This window comes from Opisthorchis viverrini (genome assembly GCF_000715545.1).
Source record: "Opisthorchis viverrini unplaced genomic scaffold opera_v5_708, whole genome shotgun sequence".
Taxonomy (NCBI): domain Eukaryota; kingdom Metazoa; phylum Platyhelminthes; class Trematoda; order Opisthorchiida; family Opisthorchiidae; genus Opisthorchis; species Opisthorchis viverrini.
The window spans coordinates 34,562-58,278 of NW_008752381.1; the positions used below are offsets into that span (position 1 = coordinate 34,562).

General features: G+C 41.6%; 2 protein-coding genes across 2 annotated transcripts in view; one reads left to right on the plus strand and one right to left on the minus strand.

Annotated features, from left to right (window-relative positions):
* Positions 1–58: 58 nt before the first annotated feature.
* T265_12018 (hypothetical protein) lies at positions 59–22,636 on the minus strand (the record flags this gene model as incomplete). The annotated part of the gene is made up of 9 exons (XM_009178906.1): positions 59–277; positions 3,958–4,127; positions 6,684–6,892; positions 8,518–8,611; positions 13,508–13,855; positions 14,484–14,636; positions 19,903–20,128; positions 21,191–21,333; positions 22,384–22,636. 9 exons carry the CDS (start codon positions 22,511–22,513, stop codon positions 251–253), a joined length of 1,500 nt encoding a protein of 499 aa, XP_009177170.1.
* Positions 1,085–23,717, plus strand: part of T265_12019 (hypothetical protein) — a gene marked incomplete at both ends in the record, with an annotated part of 33,499 nt that continues 10,866 nt past the window's right edge. The window contains 2 exons of the mRNA XM_009178907.1: positions 1,085–1,144; positions 4,495–4,609. Coding sequence (XP_009177171.1) covers positions 1,085–1,144; positions 4,495–4,609 — 175 coding nt within the window. The remainder of the gene's footprint in view (positions 1,145–4,494; positions 4,610–23,717) is intronic.

Consider the following 23,717-nt stretch of genomic DNA (forward strand, 5'->3'; position numbering starts at 1 on the left):
TACATTCGATTTCTCAGACGGCCTTTTTGATGATTAAGTTCAAGACCATTTCAGTGGGCACAGAGACAGAACTTTTACTACGCATTTTGTTACATCACTTCTCATATGCAGTGCTATTAGGATTCAAACTTTGAAACATTCACGAGTTTTGTTAAGAATCTTCTCATATGCTGGCCATAGTGGTCGTATGAGAAGAAACTTGGCTGACGTCAACTGGTTGTCCTGCGAGAACTGGCCTCCACCATAAGTGTTATCGAGGTCGCTCAGATGTCAGGATCTAAAACAAAACACGAAAACGATTATCACAATTCAAAACACGCAGTAAAGTGAAATACTCCCCCATCAAATCGCACGCGATCTTGTACTTTCGAGAATAAATACAGTACAAAAGGAGGTACATAAATGTGATACCAGTCCTGCCCAAAATGCAAGTTTAAACTATAAAAAATTGACCACCAAACGGAATTTTTATTCGATAACTTCAACTTTGTGAGCTCATATGAAATACAGCGACCACTGCACTGAAAAATATCATTAGAAATAGTAGTTCAAACATCTGCACATGATGAGTGGATGATAAAGAAACATAAGTCACAATAATTCTGACCGAAATGGTACTACAGGAGTGAGTTTATTTTAATACACTCTTCCTTACCAACACACACACAGGAGTTCAGAAAAGCACCATTTCCGTTTGTGTTTTTAACCTCTATTGTTAGAGCAGATGGGTTGAACCATCTCACTCTGTTTGGTTGAATCAGTACGCTTTAGAATGTCTCACGGTCCGATTTTGCTACTGGGTTTATTGTGCCGCTGATTCTAGCGCAAGAAAACTTAGTTAGAGGACTGACTGACGTAGAGATCCTAAAACGTGGTTTGCCTGTCTCACATTTTGTCCCACACCACTCCTTGTTTCTTTCCTGATAGCTGACAAGTGTATTTGTTCCTGTATGACCGGATAACATGGGAAGGATATCCGAGGCACACCATTATTGCGCCAGGCACCTGGACAGGAGGGCTAGAATATTTACTACCAAGACAGTGCAAATGAAAGCATCGGCTGCACGAGCCCCACTCAGTCACCATGGGCAACTTCAAACGTATAGACAATGGGAGACGGATGAAAGACGATATCAGTCCGCATGTAAATGAAATGAATCACATGTATGCATGTGTACAACCAGCTACAACCCCTCGGGTCACGTATATTGGGTGTGTGCCTCTGCCAAGATAAGTGTCAAAAATAGTTTAGCAATCAAGCACCCTCCATATGTTCGGCGCATGAAGCTTTTGTCGCACCGATTGGCTACTGAGTGGTAATAATGTAAAATGATGTACCCAGAAATTTAGTCACAGTCCGGTCACTGACCATTTTCATCTTTTTGAAAATTTGTGGAGTCTTGTACATCAGTGCAGACTAATATTCGGATGCAATGCGACTACTGTAAATGGACGTTGAGATTTGTCACTAACAAACAATTTCAGTACTCTCCATCAGCCTAGGTATATATGCCCCATGAGAAGCACAGGCATACCTCAGCACTGTCTTAATAAAATACTTCCTTGTAAGGGGAAACCTAACAGCGAATATCAAAGCGTTTTTGATGTGACATTTATCATAACACACCAAGCCACATGCTTATGAAGAACTACTGTCAAAAGCGAACAAGATTTGCTGGAAAACGGACTGGTTGTTCTGAGTGCACGTTACGGTCTTAAAAAGACTCCTTAGCAAAATCCAGTTCATTCACGTGACCAGTAAATGAACGGATGCGGCACAAGCTGAAACTCAACTGCGTCCCATCGGTTGCAAGGCGTTTTCAAAGTGATGGTTAGTGAGCTGATCCACGAATGGTGTATGAGATTCTAGTTCACGATATTAACTTGAAACCGACAGTATTCGGTGCAGTTCAGGTTTTACAGACTTCATTCCTTCGCTTTCATTTGTAAATATTCGTAAACCTACTGTAGCTCAAGGGCGGACAGCTAAACTTACTTGCTTGATAAATAGTTTCTCTTCTAATGGGAATAGTATTACTATTTAGGATAATTTGAAGTGCTGATTCCATTCATTCTGTTTAGTGGACGAAGCTGACAGACGTGATATCTCTCCATTTGCAAGGAACTTGTGGGTAGGCAACCAAAAAAGTCACAATGTGATGGTCAGAGAAATTGATAAAATACCTGTGGCCAAGTGCGACATGCACAGAAGCATGGCAAAGTAAATAAGAAAAATCCATGTTAATTCTTAGCGATTATTACAGGACCATAGCGTCGTCCATGACAAAGCTGTAAGCCAAAGCTACAGCAGCTGCCGTTGTGATAGATCATACTATGTTCGATGAAAACAAAGGTTTGAAAAGGTTCAGATTGCCCCTCACTATTTGGTAAACTATCCGAAACGGTTGTTCAGCAAAGCGCAATTTAGTGGCCTCTGTTAAGGTGAGTCCTCAAATTTCCACATTTATAACTCCCCCGAACGTGATGAAAAGTATTCTGGGAAAGTTCCTAAAATACCTGCGACAGGTGTTCAAATTGTTAGTCAGTCTAAACGCAACTTGCTGGTAGAAGAATGTGCCAAACAAACCATAAGGTTCGATTTTAAAATTGTCCTCATGAAACAGGATGACTTCTTGCTGCAGAGTAATGAATAAAGATCTACATTCTGGAGGCCAGTGTAACTGTGTCAGTACAGAAAAGTGAAGGCCACGCCGTCGTTCTCTCTGAGTCGTAAAGTTCGTACAGACTACTTTTCTGCTCCGTCTATTTATCCTAGTTATATAGAAAACGTATTGCAGCAAAAGCGACCTAAAAATTGTGTTCCAACGTTAGGTCCGAACAGTTAATAGTTTTTATCGCTTGACCGGGAGACTATCAAACTAGGACTACCAAAAAACCTGTAGCGTTTGCGATAAAGCGATAAAGTCGAAGCAGCTGGAACCCACAATTCGACGTGTGACAAGCTCCAATTGTACCAACCCTCTGCGACTCCCTCAGGAACAGAGAGGTGTCCGAAATTAACCCAGACGAGCTACAGCTGAACCAAAATGTATGCTTTGTAAGGATCCTTTTTCTACAGACGATGACCTGCTTCCGGGAATTAGGTTTTGATATACTGGCCTGTGGTTTGCCCCTCATAGTATTTGCGAGTGTGTCACTGTTTTCCCAGTTTCAATGTCCTTGATCCTTCTTAATACGAAATTCCACCGTAGGTGAGTGTGCATAGTCATCTGTTTCTACCACACGGTGTTCATGGATTTCTGTATATTCGTATGCCTCTTAGTTGCGAGCTCCAGCACGTGATTGATAGGTACAGCGAATAACAAACCGATAGCAGTGCAACAGTTATCCAATCTGTTACCGATAGTGAAGTAATTCACAGGTATATCAATTTAGGATTGGTTCAACCGGGATTACCTTATCACAAAGTATTGAAGAAGATGCAATTCTGAACCTGCAGAAGCTTTGTTCTGATTGGACATCAAATTAGGCTTGTTTTTACTGACTTGGTCCTGTAGGTGAAGTCAGTCTGTGACGAAAATCAGAGACGCTCCACACAGCTGTTTCATCCTTACTCGGAATCATCAGTAGTGCGAATCACACGAGCAGCGGTAATGTGAGTGACTTGCAATTAGACAGAATATAACACCAGCCATCCTTCAGTCATTGAGAATACATTACATGGCCATGTTTTGACTGGTCTCGAGAGTGAGAAGGATGGAGGGGCTTCGGTTGTCTTGTGAAGTATTATGTCTACTGAGCTATCTATACTTTGCCATTTGTTACGTACATGGGTATATGCAACTCGTCTCAAGATAGTTTGTGTAAACGTTCGCTCTATTGACTACCTGTTCTGGATATTACCAGTCAATGTACGCCAAAAATTATGAGTCTTTCAACACGAACACAAACGGATAATATTGACCATTTGCGCACTGCATAAGAAAAGAAACCGACCTGCATCGTATTCGTCCATGTGGGATATTCGGTAGTAAAGCAACGACTGATTGTTGTGCTCAGTGCTCTGTGTAACTGATGCTGAGACGACATGAATTCACGCGTAATGTGCAATTGCTGACGTAAAATGTTGTCCAGAGCGGTTAGACACGGGTTGTATCCACCTAATGCTACAAGTGCAAATCAAATTAATGAAATAAAAATTGATCAACTGCGAAACAGAAGAGGATTGTAGATACATGATGATAAAAAAAGACACCATTTTGAAGTCTAACCAACTGACTGACATATTCAGTAAGCTACGATTTACTGTCACCGAGCAATAAGTTTTATGAGGAATTTGCTGTGACAGATCATGGTTGTGGAAATTGTCAAGTGCCATGTAAACTTCGAAAGACACACTGCACCAATCCTGGTTGTTAAGCCCGTCCTTTTAGCCAGCTTCCTCAAACTGTGTATCACAAGTCCCGTTGAACGTCTGTAGGATCTTCTTTGGAGTGGTTTCTCTTATCTGAACACAGTCCATTTTTATCACAGGAGTACTTATTATCAAAGACTGCGGGTCAGCTACCAGCGGATAACACCCTCCATGAGAAAAACAACAGACAAATAGGATTCGCTACCATCGCTACTGAAGAAGACAGGTCTTTTGGTAAGTATTAGAAACTACGTCTTGTGATATTCAGGAACATTACTCGAAACTGAATACATTCACTATTTCCAGGTGGCGACAGATCGCTGATAAGCTCTGATGACAGATAAATCCGAGTCCAGTGTTCTTCCCTCTTGAGTTAAACTGGGTACAATAGAGCACCAAGTCAGGAAGACTGTTCAAAAGACAGTGAGCTAAACAGGAGCTCTACAAACATCGCAGGGATCTTCAAACCGGCTTGACTTTTATTAACACGAACAAACAACCAATTTTACTGACAGTATGAATAGTTCCGTCAAAGGTTGGAAAATGTCGCTTGTAATGTCTCAAACCAAGCAAAGGAAAGACCAAGTGGAAGCAGTCATTGAAGTCGGGCCACATGAGATCCGAATACACTAATCCTTGGCAAAAATAAGAGCGGACCTCAGCTAAGACCACTTCACTCTGGCTGACTGATCTTGAAGTTGATGTCCTTTTAGAAGCCCACTTATTGTATCTAACTCGAAAGCGTGGTAACAACGCCATTGTCTCACTTCACCTATGTGCTGGTTGATCACCTGCTTTACTCCGTCATGGTATCCGTATTCGCCATTCACTTGGTTACAGGCACCGCGTCAGAAACTTGCATGTTGGCATATGTTAGTATCACTACATCTGCTAACCCGTCCGCGTTCATGCTCCGTGAGCTGAGCTTGCTCTGGCTTGCCGTGTTGTGATTCCCTTGTGTTCGCACCTTTAATTAGAATCAAAGGACTGATCTCGGAAGAGAAAACGAGCCAAAATTCCGCTCGCTGTTTTCTGGTGTGTGGACTTTGACGCTGCGCTCCGCCGGTCTGTGGCAGACTCGAGCACTTGTTGACCCAACGAAAACAGACAGTTGAGGTTTATTGTATATTTTCGTCTGTGTAAATAGTACTGTAAAATTCGGAATCATTTTGTCTACTATTCAGGCCCGACGCTCGAGTATCGCTCGATTTCGCCACACCATCTAATATGATCGAGTAAACTCAACGCAGCTCTGATAGTGGAGTTGTCCGTCGCTGAACAGCAGACAACATTTTTCATAAGAGACCACTTTCACTTGGTATCCTAAAGCTCATATCAGCGGCTGGGGTCCTATCGGAAGGGGCATTTTTTTGAAGGACCTCTTTCAAAACGACATTCCTGGAAAACAAAACATGTGCACCGATTAATTTGGCTTTCAGAGATGATGGCAACGACATGACCGGACCTGTACATTGTGCTTTGGGGACGGACCATGTGACTTAGAGTCAGGTTTGAAGTGAATGCACCAGCCCCAGTGTCTGGAGGCTGATACAGTTTAATGTACCCAACCAGTGTATGACCCAAGCACTTCTGTTCTGTCAGCATGATGAACTTTTCTTCTGGTGTAAGTGCTATGCAAACATTTTCAGGCCACTGAGGTTTGAGAGACCGAAAATATTTACACCGGAAGCTTGGGCTCATATGCAACTCACTGAATTGACTTCTGTGAGCAACTATAAGGTGCTGGTTCGCTAACGGATTAATTTAACCTTCTACTACAGTGACTATATCTGTAAGCAATACAGGCAACCCTTATGCGCATCCTTCATCTTATTGTAGGCATCATAAAAAAACGTCAAGCTTCTACTCCTCTAGCTTTGCAGCATTACTATCGTACTATTATTATTATTATTATTATTATCGTTTCTTAGTTCAATCATCGTGGAATTCACTTGCCCGAAAGAGAATCCCCCAGTTAAAGTTAGGTCATTCATCCTCTGGGAATGATCTTCTGCCGGGAAACTACTGTATTTCACGAATTCATGAAGACCTAATGTGGACAAGATTTTAAACAACTGATCATAATTAATTTTCTTTCCGACAAATACACTCATTTGCAAATCAATCTGGTTTTCTCGGGAGACTCAAGTGAATCTTTCGATTATGATGGTCTTCAAATGAATGTGCTGCATACAGGCCACCTCATGTTTCAGTTGGTACGATATTCGAGATATCGCATTAAATTTTTACAAAGGAAAGTAATCACAAGGTTGCTGAAAACTCTTCTGTTTCAAAAGCAAACACTTACATTGTATTGCTCCTTTGTCAAAGATTGGCCATGGTTCAGGAGCTGTGTAGTGAATAACGGACGGAAAATTCTGGGGTTCATTCCACAGCTGGCGTTGAGCGGGCACTGACGGTTGGTATGTAGGAAGGATATCTCCGGTCCAGGAGGTCTGAACTTCAACCGACCTGCGTGCATATTTAGCACTAGCATGTTTGTCATTTTCTGGTGACCTGCGAAAATCGTCCGAGTGAAATTGACGGTTCCATTTTATTCAGATTAGGTAGCTTACTGACAAATCTTGTCTCACCAGAACACAGTGCAAGCAAAGAGGAAAGACTGTGCAGCTGTTTAAAACTTTTATATAGATTTGGACAGAAAACATTCACTTTAAAAACAGAAAAATGTGTTAGCCATATTTCTCTGTGCTGCTGATTTTGAACCCTATTTTCTTTTAAAGTGTTGGTGGTTTTAGGGTCTGCTCTTTTGAGGGACCCAATGATTCACATGATTTTTTAGTAAAACAAAGTGGACCCATGCAATTGCCTAAACAGAGATATGTTGTTGCTACAAGTTCGGAATTTACTGGATTTTATGCTGCTGATTGTTTGCATACTCGGACAGATCAACCAGGACCTCTCTTCGACAACGCGCTGAAATGTGGAAATTTTCGAACTCGTGAAATCGGGTATGAAACCTGACGAGGGGGGGGGCGGTTGAAAGTTCATCCAGTACTTGAAGTGAGGGAGTGTACTGAAGCTTGATCTTTTTTGGGGGCTCTTAACTGCACCCATTCGGCTAAAAGCTGAATATCATGCCATACAGTCACAACGGTCTGCTGATCATGGCGTCGGCATTGCGCCTGGTATTACGCGTCCTCCAGTTATACAGTCGAGACGTCACTTAATCCGATGTCGTTCTGCTTCAGCAACCTAACGTAAGCATTGTTCACACCGTTTTCAGCACTCAACCAGTAGGTATGTTTACCCCCTAGATGTCTGAATTTCGACCAGCTCTCACAATTTTGCGGCTTCTTCCAAAAGTGACATCGAAAAAAAACAATGATTCCATACCCTATTAAAGACCACCTGATGACGACAGATATGTGCAGCAGTTTTGCATTGTTGACGTGGAGTCCGGCAGAACACACTAGTAGGTCACATGGGTCACGAACAATCCAGCGAAAATTCAGGCACAACGGTCCTGGGATTATGTACGCGAATTTTTAGTTCATTTAAAACTATGTTTACAAAAGTTGTACCATATACGTAGGTCACCCACTTCCTTGACGAATCTGATGTGCGTGCACGAGTTTGGTTTTGGTGCCTGATATGTGCTGCCTTAACAATGGTCGATGGAAAACAACTCTAGACAACGTAGTAGTACCGTATGGGATTCGGATTTAGAGATGAAAAGACTTGTTCTGCCTTAGTTGTCGTCCAGGTGGGCTGTATGCGGGGCTATTACATTTCTACCATGCCATCACGTCCATAGAGTTGCAGCTGATCCTATTCACAACACTTTACAGCATGCTGGTCAGCAGAAGTACACACGGGTCCTCTACATGGAAAGTTTCGATATTTCTTCCTGGCACGACGCAGTTAGATAATTCAAGCCAGTCGATGTATGCCACAGTTCTGTACTCACCATCTATGACGGCGATGTGCATCAGATGTAACGGGATTAATAGTTAATAAAGTACAAAATTCCAAATGAACATGGCAAGCTGAAAACAGAGTGGGCGTAGAAGAGGCTTGCCTGATTCACTCAATAAGGTGAACCCAGGAACGCACAATGAAAAATATTGCGAAGAACGATTTTATTGAGTGTGTACACTTTAGGATAACTAGCTGCTTACTTGCTTGCGGCGGAGTTTGACCTGGAAGCTTTATGTTCTGCTGTTTGATTGGACCTCTGTGTGGTGGTTGTGGCTCGGACACGGTCTTTCTTGTCTGCAATGAATAAAAAGCTGACAGTTTGCGCTTCCATCATCATCGTCATCATCATCACCATCGACAGCATGACATTAATGTTCAACACCGATGCTTCACTGCCATACAACCATGATTTATTTGAAATCCTTATTGTAAAGAAGGGAAAGGGACTTAGTGCTAACTTACCACAATCATTCCGAGGTACCTAATCCTCCAGACACAAACTAACAAGTATTGTAAGTATGAATTCGCACCTTAGAACGATTTGAAACTTACGACGACGTCGACTCAGTTGTCTCAACAAACTTAACCATTCGCAAACATTGGCACAAAATGTCCGGTAACCGGATAGTATATGATAAAAACACTGTTAAGTAGAAATAAGTAGAGCTCCCCCACATTTCTAATTAAGTGATATGTCACCAACACAAAATTAGCGTTTTGTTAGAGCTAAAGTTATCCTTCGAAAAACACGTCAGTTACTTCTGCAGATTCGAACGCCAGTGCAGCTGGAAGTAAGATGGTTCATATTTTTATGCCTAGTCTAAAATATTCCTCGCAACGTTCGTCAGCGCACATTCATGAGATGATGCAGTGTTTGTAATTAAACTACACAGCCAAGTGAAGAAACCGCCGATGCAATATGTCACCGTTACAGGTGGTCATAACGAACTGAATGTCACTGGTTTCTCAGCACCTTCGAGATAAGTTAAATGTATGATGTTGCTTACGTAAACATAATATTGTTAGGCTTTCTGAAACCGATACCGCTGGCTTCTGCACATCAAAAACTTCCTTCAGGTTGAATGCGCATTGTGGTGCACTAACTCAGTTCAAAAAAATATTCTTTCCCTGGTTTACTTCACTGTCGCTCCTAGAGAATTAGCACAGAAACCACCTATGGCGGCTTGTGTACTCGATGTTTCAAGTAGTTTGATAAACCCGTTACACTCCTGACAGAGTGCACATATAACCGAACGATAAACCCTGAAGCGGCATCTGGATGCGGAATCAAATCGCTGGTTACATGTAAATAGAATCATAAACGGGAGCTTTAGCTGGGTTCCCAATGGTTTTTTCGTCAAAACAAAATCGATACACAAATGAGTGTATTCGGCTAGCCTTTGGCATGTTTTGGTTACCCACGGTTTGCACAGTGACTTCGTATAAAAATCATGAGTCTGTCTAAATACTGCTAAGTGTCTGACATTTCGATTACCAGAGATCATAGTGATAAAGAGAAATACTTATCAACTAGAAATACCGTATTTCATCAAATTTACCCAGTGGACTTCGTCTGTCTCCATAAATCATCCTAAATCAGTGAATGGTGTATAGAAACTTGTAAGAGTAACTATGCGTTACGAGACTAGTAGAAAGCTCAACCACTGTGATGTCAAAACATTCCGAACAGAACTTAAAGGTGCCATCACTGGGCCCAAATTTCTTCTGTTCCGTTGTACCTGTGGGCAGATCCAGTTAGAATCCAGTTTAAAGTATTGATAGTCAGGTTTCTGGTCCGGTATTATTAAGTGAGGTGAAAAATCAAACGCCTCAAATTTACTTCAGTCACATTGCGTTGCAAAGTTTTGTAAGTTGAGGTAAGATTCACGACGACAGGCACGAAGGAATATCTATAAATTACGAAGATGTTCTAAAGACTGGGAATACATCTATCTTCTTGACACAACACACTAATTATAAGCCTGCCGAAAAAATCTTCAGTAGCATACTACCAGTTTCTCAGTCCTTCGAGCTTGTCAAGTAAGCACAATCTCCAAGTACTTGAAAATTGGTAATGGACTGTCGAAGTCCTTTTAAAATCCATTTGAGTAGTGTGTTCTGTCAAGAGAACATACTACAATATGTCGGACATCATACCGGCTAAAATAAAAGGCTGCCTTTATGCAGCGGGTTGCGTAAAGAGTATCAGAATAGCTCTTTACGCGAGCCCGGAAAACATACATGGATCGTAACGATGAGTATAATTTATTAAAATTGCAAAAATGACGAGAATCCCGACTGATTGTTCAAAGTTCCGCACAATGAATACGGAAAGAAATATGACAACACAAGTTTAGAAATCAGCATCCAGGACATCGCAAAGTCTAAAGCAGAAATAAGTGGTTCACGGGTGAAATTTGAACTATTGTATCCCAATGGAACTGCCATTCCATGGCTCTACTGCATGCCGAATCTGCATAAAAATAAGCTACAGAGGGGACCGAAACCAGGCACGAGAAAATCTCCTGCTAATCGCTTACCAATCGTTACCTCCGAAAATCCAAAGCCAGGGAGGTATGCGACTATCAAACATGGTCTCTAAAGCTCTTTAGACTTTCCTAAAACGATTTAGAGTTGAATGCAAAAGGACAACCAAAGTACCGCTTTGTGAAACGATGGAATGCTTATGACCAACGGAAACGGCGATATGACCCTGAGCACGCATAATACAATTTTTCCAGTCCAGTAACCAGACTAATGGACAGAAAGATGGTGTTACCGAGGTGTCTTGACTTGGCCCATTTCTGGCTGATATTCATGGACAAGCTTGAAGAAAACCAACTAAATTAGGTCCTGGGAGAGTCTACCATTGATAGACTACATCAATGGCATGATCGTCTTCACCTCAACTAAACTCAGGGATAATAAAACCTTCAAAAAAATTACTCAAGCCATGCGAACAGCAAGCGCTCTCTAGGACCACGAAGCCAAAGAAGCTGCATTGATCTTTAACTCGTCAAATGAATGGGGAAACGATGACAAACGTTAGAGAACAGACCAGGAAAGGAGAGTACATCAATTTCAAGAGATTTTTCTCTAAAAACTAAACTATATGGTAATGGGAGTTTTCTCAGTCGATAAGCTGTAAGCAGCGTACGTAGTTGTCTGAAACGGATACCCAGTCCAATTTGTGTAAGAAATCAGTAACGCTCAGATCGAGATTTATGTACGTTGGGAACTGGCAGTTTCATATCTGTGTGACCCTGTTGATCGAATGGTTTCCAAGGTTTGGCTGTATGTCCCACATTCTCCCACCTTCCGGCAATGAAAACTGTAGCAACTGGAATTCATGATTTATTGATTTATTGATCTATCGAGTGAGTGAATGGTTTCACAGAGGCGCCGAATATGTCTTTTAAACGGCTTGCGCAGCGAATTTACTGGTAGCCTTTCAATCGCAAACGTGTCCTGTGCATGTTACTAAATAACAAGTTCTCATGGTTTACCAGCAGGTTTTTGAATAATCATGCAAGGCATCATCAGTCAGTCAAACAAAAATGGTTTTCTCATGGAGTCTACGAACATTGCGCAATATTTTTGTAGTTACTATGCCGAATTCAGTTCACCTACTGACTTGTTCCAGTCAAACCATCGTACTACCGAAGCTTCTAACGTGGTGCAGCTCGGCTTGGTAAATCGCTTGAGGTATGCGGGAACTCGGTTAGTCCTTGTTGTCGAGGCGATATCTACCCAGCCATGCAAACGTGTGTGCGCAAAAACGATTGGGACTACGACTTAACTGGTCGGCAAAAATTGCAAACCCGAAAAGACCTCTGATTATGTTGCCGTCAACACTGAGCTCCTGCTCTTCATCTTTTCCAAAATGAACATTTTCAGGATAATTACTTTCGAGCAGCGAAATGTTACCTTTGTGTGTTTAAATGACCTCTCTCGGTTACTACCATCAAATCAACTGTGTTATAAACCGCCCAAGAAGTACACAAAAGCCAGTAGTTATTTGCACTCTTGTTATCCTGATGACATTTCCGTGTGTTTTCGAGCATCGCACACAGCTTGACGGTGGTAAAACACCCACGGCGGGAAAGTTCCTTGTACCTTATACATATTCTCCATGCTTTGGGTAGCCTTGTGCAGGTCTTTATGAACCAAATGTAGTTTATTTTTTCCCGAAATTTATATGTTTAAAAGAGATTCCTGTACAGCGTAGCCAGTGTGGGTTCCCGTAATGTCCAAACCAGTCGGTTTTTTACAATAGAGGCAACATAATCTAGTGGAACCTATGGGTTTGAAAGAATGTTTTTCTGTACTTGTGTGCTTGACCTCAGCAGGACTGCTGTCCTACAGCTCACAATATACTCGCCGGTTTGTCTAAATTTGCATCAATCTATTTCCATTTGGACTGAAAACAGCCTTGTATTCCCTGTTTATCGAGTCTTCTTGATAATTGGTGCGTCAGTACAGGTCTGTCAGTGAACTTTTAAGGGGGAGGTTGGAGAGGGAGCTATGCATTGAACTCAACAAGTCGAATGCACGAGTGCCCTCGAAGGCGCTACTAAGCCATGTTTGACAATGTCCCAAGACCATTGATGTGGCCTGTCTCCGGGTCCTCATCCAAGCGGCAATGACCGGCGCAATTGAGTTTGCTAGTAATGGCTTTTCTTAAAATTTTCATCATTCCTCCACGTCAATCAGCTCCTTACAGTAATCACTTGTTCGGTCGCATCAATTTTCTGCTGGCTCTTGTAGAATGAGTTTAAGCTTCACTGGTAGTACAATAATCCCCACATGTAGCCAACAGTAAAGCGCTTACCTTAAAAATCATGACTATCATTCTATAGAGAGTCCATCACCTGGTAGAGACGGAATTCGGTCGGCCAGCTGACGAGGCTTTCCTAAAGACAGATGACAAAATATACGTAGTCTCTTAAACACTTTCTGACTTCTACAGTCTACAGTTGCCTCTCTCTGAAAGAAACCATTATGGTGACAGACTTAAAGTGCGAGGTGCTCTCGTCTCAGAGGGGCATAAGTAGTGGAGTTTACCTAGAGGATCAGCGAGAAACGGACTGGTCGTTTTGGAGGATGTTTTCCATATATGAAGGATCAATAAGTGTTTTCAAATGCACTCATGATGCTGAGTTAAAAATAAAACAAACAAGACGATCTTACATTTTGCAGTCCTTTTTGAGGAACTCCCAACTTCGCACTCATGCATGATCGAGGTTTTCGTTCCTGGTGATTTCACAACCGAAGCTGCCTCTTCATCCTCTGACTCAAAATCGTCACAGTATTCCTCGTTCGCTTGTTGTGACCTTGAATCAGATTGACCAACCGCATCTACTTCACCAGCCATGGTTGAAGGATCGGTAGATGAAACTGCTCTTGGGAGATCGTCACTATATGGATCACATTTCGGTTCTTTTGAGCTGTTTGAGCATTTGGAAACCGCAACAGAACATGTCTGTTCCTGTTCCAGGCATTCTTCCACCTCAGACACAGACGAGGGAATTTCGGGAACTGTTGATGTAAGAGTACAGAAGGTGAGCAGTCAACATAAACATGTAATAAATCCACATTGTTGTACTTGTTATCCACGACAGCTCATCCTATGAAATGCAGCACAGAAAGTTGTGGTAGAGACAGGGTGCTGTTTAGTCCGGAAGACGAGTACACTACGCGTTTCACTCAGAATAGGCTCACCAAGTGGAAGTAACCGGATCGTTAAAAAATCCCCTTGTTCGTGGCTGTGAACCACATCGGAGCGCATGAGGAATAAGGAACAGTTCTTTCTTGATTGGGCCCACGCAATAAGATTCGTCAAAACATTTACCTACTTGAAAGCAACAACGCCTTATTCCGCACTTTTTACTACGAACGCAGAGGGATTGAGAAGTACCAAACCTTTATTAATTGCATTCAGGGATTATCAAACCAAACATTCCTTCATAATGGTCTTTACGAAACGACTGAGCCGATCAAACTCAGTCGTTTAACAAATTGACGTCTTTTGCCTAAGCAGGATTCAGATATACACAAAAGTGTCGTTTGGTACACCTATTTACCAAAGAGTCCCCCCTTAACTGAAACCAAAAAACATATCAATATATGGTGGTGATCTGTATCCTATACACAAAATGAAACGTACTTTCTTGTAGATCAGCGGATTTACCGCATTCCCTAGTTGCATGAATTTTCTGTTTGGTAGAGTTCATTTCCCGGGCTGATGTTCTGTCCACCTCGGCTAACTCATCAACTGACAAAACAATGAAGCCAGCTGAAAAAGCGTCCGCAGGCATATCTGTCACAAACCAGGAAAAGACAGCTTGATTGTGTGGCCGTCAAAATCGAAAGTAAAAGTGAGGTGTTCGGTTCCAGCCTACGGTTCGTCGCTTACCAGGTTCATGGTGGTATAGTTGTCGCCGTTACAGATGGACAAAGATTCCAAATGGACCGTGAGCATCAATACGAAACACATTGTTTCACAGCGTGGAAGAAACTTAAACTAGGTACTCAAAAGTTCAAAAGTATACGATAGTTATCTTATTATGTAAACTCTTTTCATACACCGACAAAGCGGATGCGTGCAATGGGAGAGCACATTTCGAGGCTACGTAGCTCTCCAGTTACACTAGGTTGTTGTGCGTTTTTGCTTTCAACTAAAGTCTTCCATGGAGTCACGCCTAAGGAGAGTTGAACCTTAGCTAAAAGCAGTCTGGCAAAGTAAACAACCAATCACAGCACTTTTGTCGACATCTACAATAAGTGCTAGCACTCGACTACCCTAAAGCCATTAGATATGAATGCTTTATTTGACGTCGAAATGGTAATAGTGGGAAATCGGTGAAAACAGTTTAATCTTTATGACAAACAAACAATATATACCAATAATGGGCATTAGCTGTGAATCGTTTCAACAGCCTAACAAATTCCATAGCTTGTCAGTCGGGCTGCTATTGAGAATACCTACAGGTATTTCAATAGTCAAGTAGATCCGAATGATTGCGCTGTTGTGCCCTCAGTGGTGACCCACAGGAATATTTTCGTTGTAAAACTCATTCTAGATGGCTTTCGGCGAAAACTAAACACAAAAAATGTATTCAGCAAGCTCTGGAAATCTTCTCTGTCAGCGACGTTAGGAATTGTTAGTAGTTGATCATCTGTCTTAAACCGATACAAGAATTAACAGCTAGTCTATTTCTGATGTTACACTGCCAACCATGTCATCGATAAAACTGAACTCCGTGAATAAAGCGTTGGCGTACAGAGCTCATGGCTTACATCAAGATATTGGGCTAATGTTTTTAGGCAGTAGGATTCCGTAAAAAATTCCGACGCGATTACAAGTGTGAATTACTAACGGCGTGAATTTCTGATCTACCGCTGTAATGCTAACTCCATTGCGGCTCAACGGTCGTAGGCTCTTACATTGTTCTAACATAGAATAGCAGCATGCACTCAAAGAAGATCATCCAAGCAGCTGGATGACAGAAACGCGGTAGGTGACAGCCTAGATGCCATTCCCGTTGGGCTGAAAAAGTCGAAGATTTACCAACAAATGACTTTGTTTTACATGTTAGTTATCTTCAACCCTAACGGTCCGTTAACAGCATTCCCAAGTCTAATTTGCGTTTTTACTACTCGCCATACTCACCTTAATCCGTCAGACTCACGTCGATATAAAAATCTGCAAATAGCATTACTCTTGGCCCCGCAATTTACTAAGCACACATGAGCATCCAGCAGTTCATGTTAGTCTATCTCGGATGTGGGCCGACCGTGTCAAAATCTGCAAATAGCATTACTCTCGGCCCCGCAATTTACTAAGTACACATGAGCATCCAGCAGTTCACGTTAGTCTATCTCGGATGTGGGCCGACCGTATATTCCAAATCGCACGAGCACTGTCACCACATTAAAGCCAATCAATTTTGGAGTAGAAAATGCAGTGTGGTGTATTCCTACGTGAAAGTTATGCACTGTTTTAGAGATTGTTGGAGCAAAAAAAGGAATCCACTTCTCCATTTTAGATGAAATAGGTCTTGGCAACCTAGATGATCTAATGTGTGTGACAGAGTTCGTGATGAGGGTTGCGATTTGTGAAGACTTGGAATACAGACTGTAGAGTACAAGATAGGTCTTGGCAACCTAGATGATCTAATGTGTGTGACAGAGTTCGTGATGAGGGTTGCGATTTGTTTGTGAAGAGAATACAGACTGTAGAGTACAAAATAGGTCTTGGCAACCTAGATGATCTAATGTGTGTGACAGAGTTCGTGATGAGGGTTGGTTGTTGTGAAGACTTGGAATACAGACTGTAGAGTACAAGTTGAGTGGACACGACGGCGACAACAAAAGCACGCAACTTCTGTTGTTTCAGGATTATATGCGACAACATACGACGAGGGAATTGTCTGCACTCAGAAGCATGAATAAGCGGATGAGTTTGAACTTCAACAATTGACAGGGTCACATCGTTGGCGTGTTTTTATGAGCACCATTATTTTGCGAGACAATCTCGACCGAATGGCTAACCGCCTTACATTCTTGTTGAGAAACCAGAAACCATCGCACTTTATTTTTGCCACTCACGGAGCTAACACCAACCTTAAGATAAATAGACTCACTTTACTGGTTAATGACTAACGTTCAAATAATAATCGTGCAATGAGTGTAAACATTCAGATGCATGCAGTCCACTTTGACAACCCGGCCATCTAGTTCATCGTTGTTGAGAGGAATCCCCAGTACATATCTAAATAAGCCGGACAGTTATCAGAATATATCATCCTGTGAGCTAGGTCTCAATGTAATGTCATGAAGGAACGGGTGGACGCTACAGAGGTCATGCAGAGATTAGAAACTAACAAATCGTTCGTTTAAATATGATGATGATCAGCCGGTAATGTAGAGATGAAATTTAGGCCATGTGACGTTCTTATAAAATACTGATGTATCCTCACTAGTCAGAAAACAGATAACCTTGGAGGTATGCTCAAGATGCATATAGATAAAGACGCATTGCCTACTCCAACCCTGCTATCAACGAAGCGGCCGGCTTAGACAAATCCCGTAAAACAACTTTCAGTCGCGCACGCGGTCAAAAACCCTCAAAGTTTTCGCTCACCTATCGAGTAAGCGATGCTCACGTTCGCTGTAACTACTTCATGTGAAGACTTGGAATACAGACTGTAGAGTACAAAATAGGTCTTGGCAACCTAGATGATCTAATGTGTGTGACAGAGTTCGTGATGAGGGTTGCGATTTGTGAAGACTTGGAATACAGACTGTAGAGTACAAAATAGGTCTTGGCAACCTAGATGATCTAATGTGTGTGACAGAGTTCGTGATGAGGGTTGCGATTTGTGAAGACTTGGAATACAGACTGTAGAGTACAAAATAGGTCTTGGCAACCTAGATGATCTAATGTGTGTGACAGAGTTCGTGATGAGGGTTGCGATTTGTGAAGACTTGGAATACAGACTGTAGAGTACAAAATAGGTCTTGGCAACCTAGATGATCTAATGTGTGTGACAGAGTTCGTGATGAGGGTTGCGATTTGTGAAGACTTGGAATACAGACTGTAGAGTACAAAATAGGTCTTGGCAACCTAGATGATCTAATGTGTGTGACAGAGTTCGTGATGAGGGTTGCGATTTGTGAAGACTTGGAATACAGACTGTAGAGTACAAAATAGGTCTTGGCAACCTAGATGATCTAATGTGTGTGACAGAGTTCGTGATGAGGGTTGCGATTTGTGAAGACTTGGAATACAGACTGTAGAGTACAAAATAGGTCTTGGCAACCTAGATGATCTAATGTGTGTGACAGAGTTCGTGATGAGGGTTGCGATTTGTGAAGACTTGGAATACAGACTGTAGAGTACAAAATAGGTCTTGGCAACCTAGATGATCTAATGTGTGTGACAGAGTTCGTGATGAGGGTTGCGATTTGTGAAGACTTGGAATACAGACTGTAGAGTACAAAATAGGTCTTGGCAACCTAGATGATCTAATGTGTGTGACAGAGTTCGTGATGAGGGTTGCGATTTGTGAAGACTTGGAATACAGACTGTAGAGTACAAAATAGGTCTTGGCAACCTAGATGATCTAATGTGTGTGACAGAGTTCGTGATGAGGGTTGCGATTTGTGAAGACTTGGAATACAGACTGTAGAGTACAAAATAGGTCTTGGCAACCTAGATGATCTAATGTGTGTGACAGAGTTCGTGATGAGGGTTGCGATTTGTGAAGACTTGGAATACAGACTGTAGAGTACAAAATAGGTCTTGGCAACCTAGATGATCTAATGTGTGTGACAGAGTTCGTGATGAGGGTTGCGATTTGTGAAGACTTGGAATACAGACTGTAGAGTACAAAATAGGTCTTGGCAACCTAGATGATCTAATGTGTGTGACAGAGTTCGTGATGAGGGTTGCGATTTGTGAAGACTTGGAATACAGACTGTAGAGTACAAAATAGGTCTTGGCAACCTAGATGATCTAATGTGTGTGACAGAGTTCGTGATGAGGGTTGCGATTTGTGAAGACTTGGAATACAGACTGTAGAGTACAAAATAGGTCTTGGCAACCTAGATGATCTAATGTGTGTGACAGAGTTCGTGATGAGGGTTGCGATTTGTGAAGACTTGGAATACAGACTGTAGAGTACAAGTTGAGTGGACACGACGGCGACAACAAAAGCACGCAACTTCTGTTGTTTCAGGATTATATGCGACAACATACGACGAGGGAATTGTCTGCACTCAGAAGCATGAATAAGCGGATGAGTTTGAACTTCAACAATTGACAGGGTCACATCGTTGGCGTGTTTTTATGAGCACCATTATTTTGCGAGACAATCTCGACCGAATGGCTAACCGCCTTACATTCTTGTTGAGAAACCAGAAACCATCGCACTTTATTTTTGCCACTCACGGAGCTAACACCAACCTTAAGATAAATAGACTCACTTTACTGGTTAATGACTAACGTTCAAATAATAATCGTGCAATGAGTGTAAACATTCAGATGCATGCAGTCCACTTTGACAACCCGGCCATCTAGTTCATCGTTGTTGAGAGGAATCCCCAGTACATATCTAAATAAGCCGGACAGTTATCAGAATATATCATCCTGTGAGCTAGGTCTCAATGTAATGTCATGAAGGAACGGGTGGACGCTACAGAGGTCATGCAGAGATTAGAAACTAACAAATCGTTCGTTTAAATATGATGATGATCAGCCGGTAATGTAGAGATGAAATTTAGGCCATGTGACGTTCTTATAAAATACTGATGTATCCTCACTAGTCAGAAAACAGATAACCTTGGAGGTATGCTCAAGATGCATATAGATAAAGACGCATTGCCTACTCCAACCCTGCTATCAACGAAGCGGCCGGCTTAGACAAATCCCGTAAAACAACTTTCAGTCGCGCACGCGGTCAAAAACCCTCAAAGTTTTCGCTCACCTATCGAGTAAGCGATGCTCACGTTCGCTGTAACTACTTCATGTGAACACATGTGAACACAACGATCAAACAAAGACAGATGTGGAACCCACTCACCTTCTGTAAGCATCATTGGGGTCGGTGCTGCTTGTGTTGAGTCATCACATTCAGCGAGAGACAGCAAAGAGTAGTCTCTCAACCTTCCATCATCACCCTCTTGGAAGATAAAGGTGTTTTCCAAAGTACTCATAGCTTCCGAATGAGCGGCGGGTGACACAATACCAGCGCGGTGACTGAGGCTGTTTTTGGTCTCTTTTTCGGCCGGCGCTGTCAAGATCCTTTCCTAAAAATGTAGACTAGGTAAATCACAAGCGTAAACGAAGCAAAATGACCGGGCCAATATCGCAAACCGAAAATAAACTATGACATAGCTGCCCCTTTGCTGCTTTCAGCGAAGACAAGTTTTGAAAAGTTGGACGGAGTCAAGAACGCTCAAAGCAATTAAAAACACTTCATTCATGTACGAACAATTATACGGAGTACAAGTGCATAAGCCTAACAAACGACATAGTCGAGTCTACTTGATGAAACATATAGCTGCCTTCACTGATTTTTCTCATTTCAGCCCAGTGAAAGAGGTGAAATACTAAAATTTCTGCAATAGGAGTAAAGCCCTTAAGGCAAAAGGTTTTTGTGACCATATGACATTTGTTTCCCACTGAAGCCCAATCAGAATTCTCAGTCTCCTCTGAGAAGCGTTATCCCGGAACGCGAAAATGTTTCCTGGATAGAAAAGTACGCCCCCAAATGTGTGAAAAACACTAGGGGGCACTGCAGGATTTTTAGACAGGATTAGGAAAATCCTTTTTACATCTCTTATCTCAAAAGGCTTTTGTGGGTGTGAGAGTTTTCGCTTTGCCATGATTGATCTGGACGTCTTTTTATTGTGGAATCATTTTATCTAGCACAGAGTAACTTAATAAACTGTTTAATAGTCGTCAGTACGTGTTATATAGGCGATTGAAGACGCCCAACAAGAACTCGCAGAGACCCAAAGTGTAAAGCATTTTACCAGAAAAATATGCAAATGTATCTAGTAAAACAAGGGCAATTATAGGACCTTGATCAAGTGATTTCCAACCCAACATCCATCAGTGAAACCGGAATATCAAGTTAGATATAATCTGGCAAAGCGGTTACGAGTTCTGCAGGCTGATGTCCTTGGAATATGGACTAGTCATGAGTTGCTGCCTCGACTGACAAACAAGAACTGATATAACAGATACTCTGCAATAATGGCGGAACTCAGTTGTAGCTGCTTTGTTCTGCAGCTAACCCGCTAAAATTATGACGTACTGAAAATTTCCAATCCACACGAAGGACAGGCTGAAAAACCTAGGTTTACCTTTTGAGGAGTCGATAGGTCATCAGGGGTTCTTAAGACATATCGTTTCGATTGCTGCTTTTGTCGGTCCACAACTGCAGTGTACGGGACAAGCAAGTCTGCCGTCAACTCATCTTCTTCACTACCAGGAGGAGGCGAGCTTTCTGAGAAGTAATAATAATAATGAGTAATAATAAAAATTGGAAGTCACTGGTGAATAAAACTGTTGGAATTAGGTGCATTGGATTATTTGAATAATCTGGTTTGCTCCAAAATCAGAAAACTATTTTTAAAGTGCAGACATTCGGAACACCAAAATTGTACTGTATCTAATGAAGCCTGCTTAGTGTGCATCAAGTCGAGGAAAATAAAACCCTTACATTGAAACTTACATATGAACTCGCTTCCTTGAAACGAAGCATACCACTGGGTATGTCATGTGTCCTAACGGCGGATTGCAGAAGAGACTACAGTGTGTCCGCTTGTAAATTTGTACACGCACTGCAGCCATACGCTCCACAATCAAGAATCGTCCATTAAAATACGAGACTATCTGCCACATGCCTCTTTCTATGAGTGCATTGCCTTACAAAAGAACGAAATCTTTGAGAATAATCGACTATTTTAGAGTGTAGATAACTCATCCAGTTAGTAAATTCATTGAAACATGGGGTACATCTATTTGCCTCTGAACTACATTCAATTAAACATCTCGAGTAGGTACCGGCTAATCAACCAGTTCCCTGTAAGCAACCAGAGCATTGAGTAGTGTACACTTAGTGCATTTAGAGGTTAACAGGAAACAGTTTTCAGCATGTGCATGTGTGATTACAATCCACTCAAGTCTACCATTACAATAAACTTATTCCTTGAACGTGTCAAGCGCCACTGAACACGGATGGATGAGGTTTGCCGACAAAGCATATTCTATCATTAAGAACTTCCGTTATACTAAATATTTTATTGAGTTTATTAAGATTTTTCATTTGGTTACAATGGATAAATGTCACCTCTTCGTGTTCACTTCAATTCATAAATGTGATTGTCAGAGACAATATCCGACTGTATCAGAATATTTGTTCTTCACTGGACTGAATTCAAGAAAATCGGTTTGAAATACATTTCGCGGAAGAGAACATCGGATTTGATCAACTCCTTCGTAATTATTATTTCCTCAGCGAATTTACAGCTGTTAAGTATTTCCAAAAGCTTACCTAGCTTTCGTTGAGCTTTAACCATGTTTGATTTGAGGAAACGTAGTCCATCTCCATAACTTTCTGAACTGTCATCTTCCAGGTTACTAAAAATCGAAGTTGTGGATTTCTTGCTTCTTGTTTGCGTCATGATTGTACGACAGAATACATTCGAATTGAATTAACGGGCATCAGGATTGGTGGAATCAAGTCTCACGACAAGTACACTCATCATGGTCATAAGACATGGTCTCTCAGATCATGTCGTTGGTCCTGTAACAACAAAACAGCAGACTAACTTTAGTGATTGAACCTCCCCATATGTCCGCTGTTTAAGCGTAACAGACAGTTCACAAAATTCCCACACTGCTAAGAAGATATCAGTAATATGAAATCAATTCAAAACGATGGAGTCCACGCAACATACTGAAGCCGATGTAGTTCATGTTGTGAGGGTTTTCTAGCTTGCTGATCCACATGGTAAAGCGCTCACCGTTCAGCTAATTAAAACACATAAACAGCGTTTATATATGAGAACACATCTCTTGGGTTCAGGATGTATTGATGGCANCGCTCGTAGGGAGTTTTAGCTATGTACAGAGACAAAAGCCCCTGTTGCCTTGGTTTTTGATGAAACTAGATGATCTGTTATCTTTGTAATGTACTACTCATAAGATGCCTTATTACACAGTCATTCGTGTATCTCAAGTACACTAACACGCATGTTCTAAACGGAGATACGCTTCTTTGATTAAGTCTAAATGAATGTAAATGGAAATGCGATACATTAGCCATACGACTGAACAGAAATTCCGAAAGCAGTAACCTAATGGGCTGATTACTTGGCTGCTGGCACTGTCTCTAGAAATAGTCAATTATTATTTCATAATTTTTCTGATTTTCCTCAGCGCGGCATACATCTTGAGTTAAAAATGAGCCGGAAATCAAAAAGATGCGAATAATATAGGATCTTAAAGACTGTGACTATATTACTAATGCGAGGAAACCGTAACTGGCTGATATTTCTACACTGCTTGAATTTCGCACTCGAAGGGTCACAAAACAAGTTTTTTTTTGTGCGGAGTGAATAAGTTGTTGGAAAACCGAGGAGGTGTTAAGTTTACGTTCAAGCAATTTTCTCGTTTGCACTAGTGGTGTGAGGCTTGTGGTCTATCATGTTTGGCTCGATTCTTTACCTTCTCATCAGTGATGTATTTTGTATTTGAATTTCCAGAAAAAAATCACTCATACTGAGAGAAAAATTTGGGGGTTGTGGGCAAAAGGTGCATCAAAACCACTATATAACCATGTGTCTGATCAAAGCGCATACCACGAGATAAGGACAGTCAGGCACT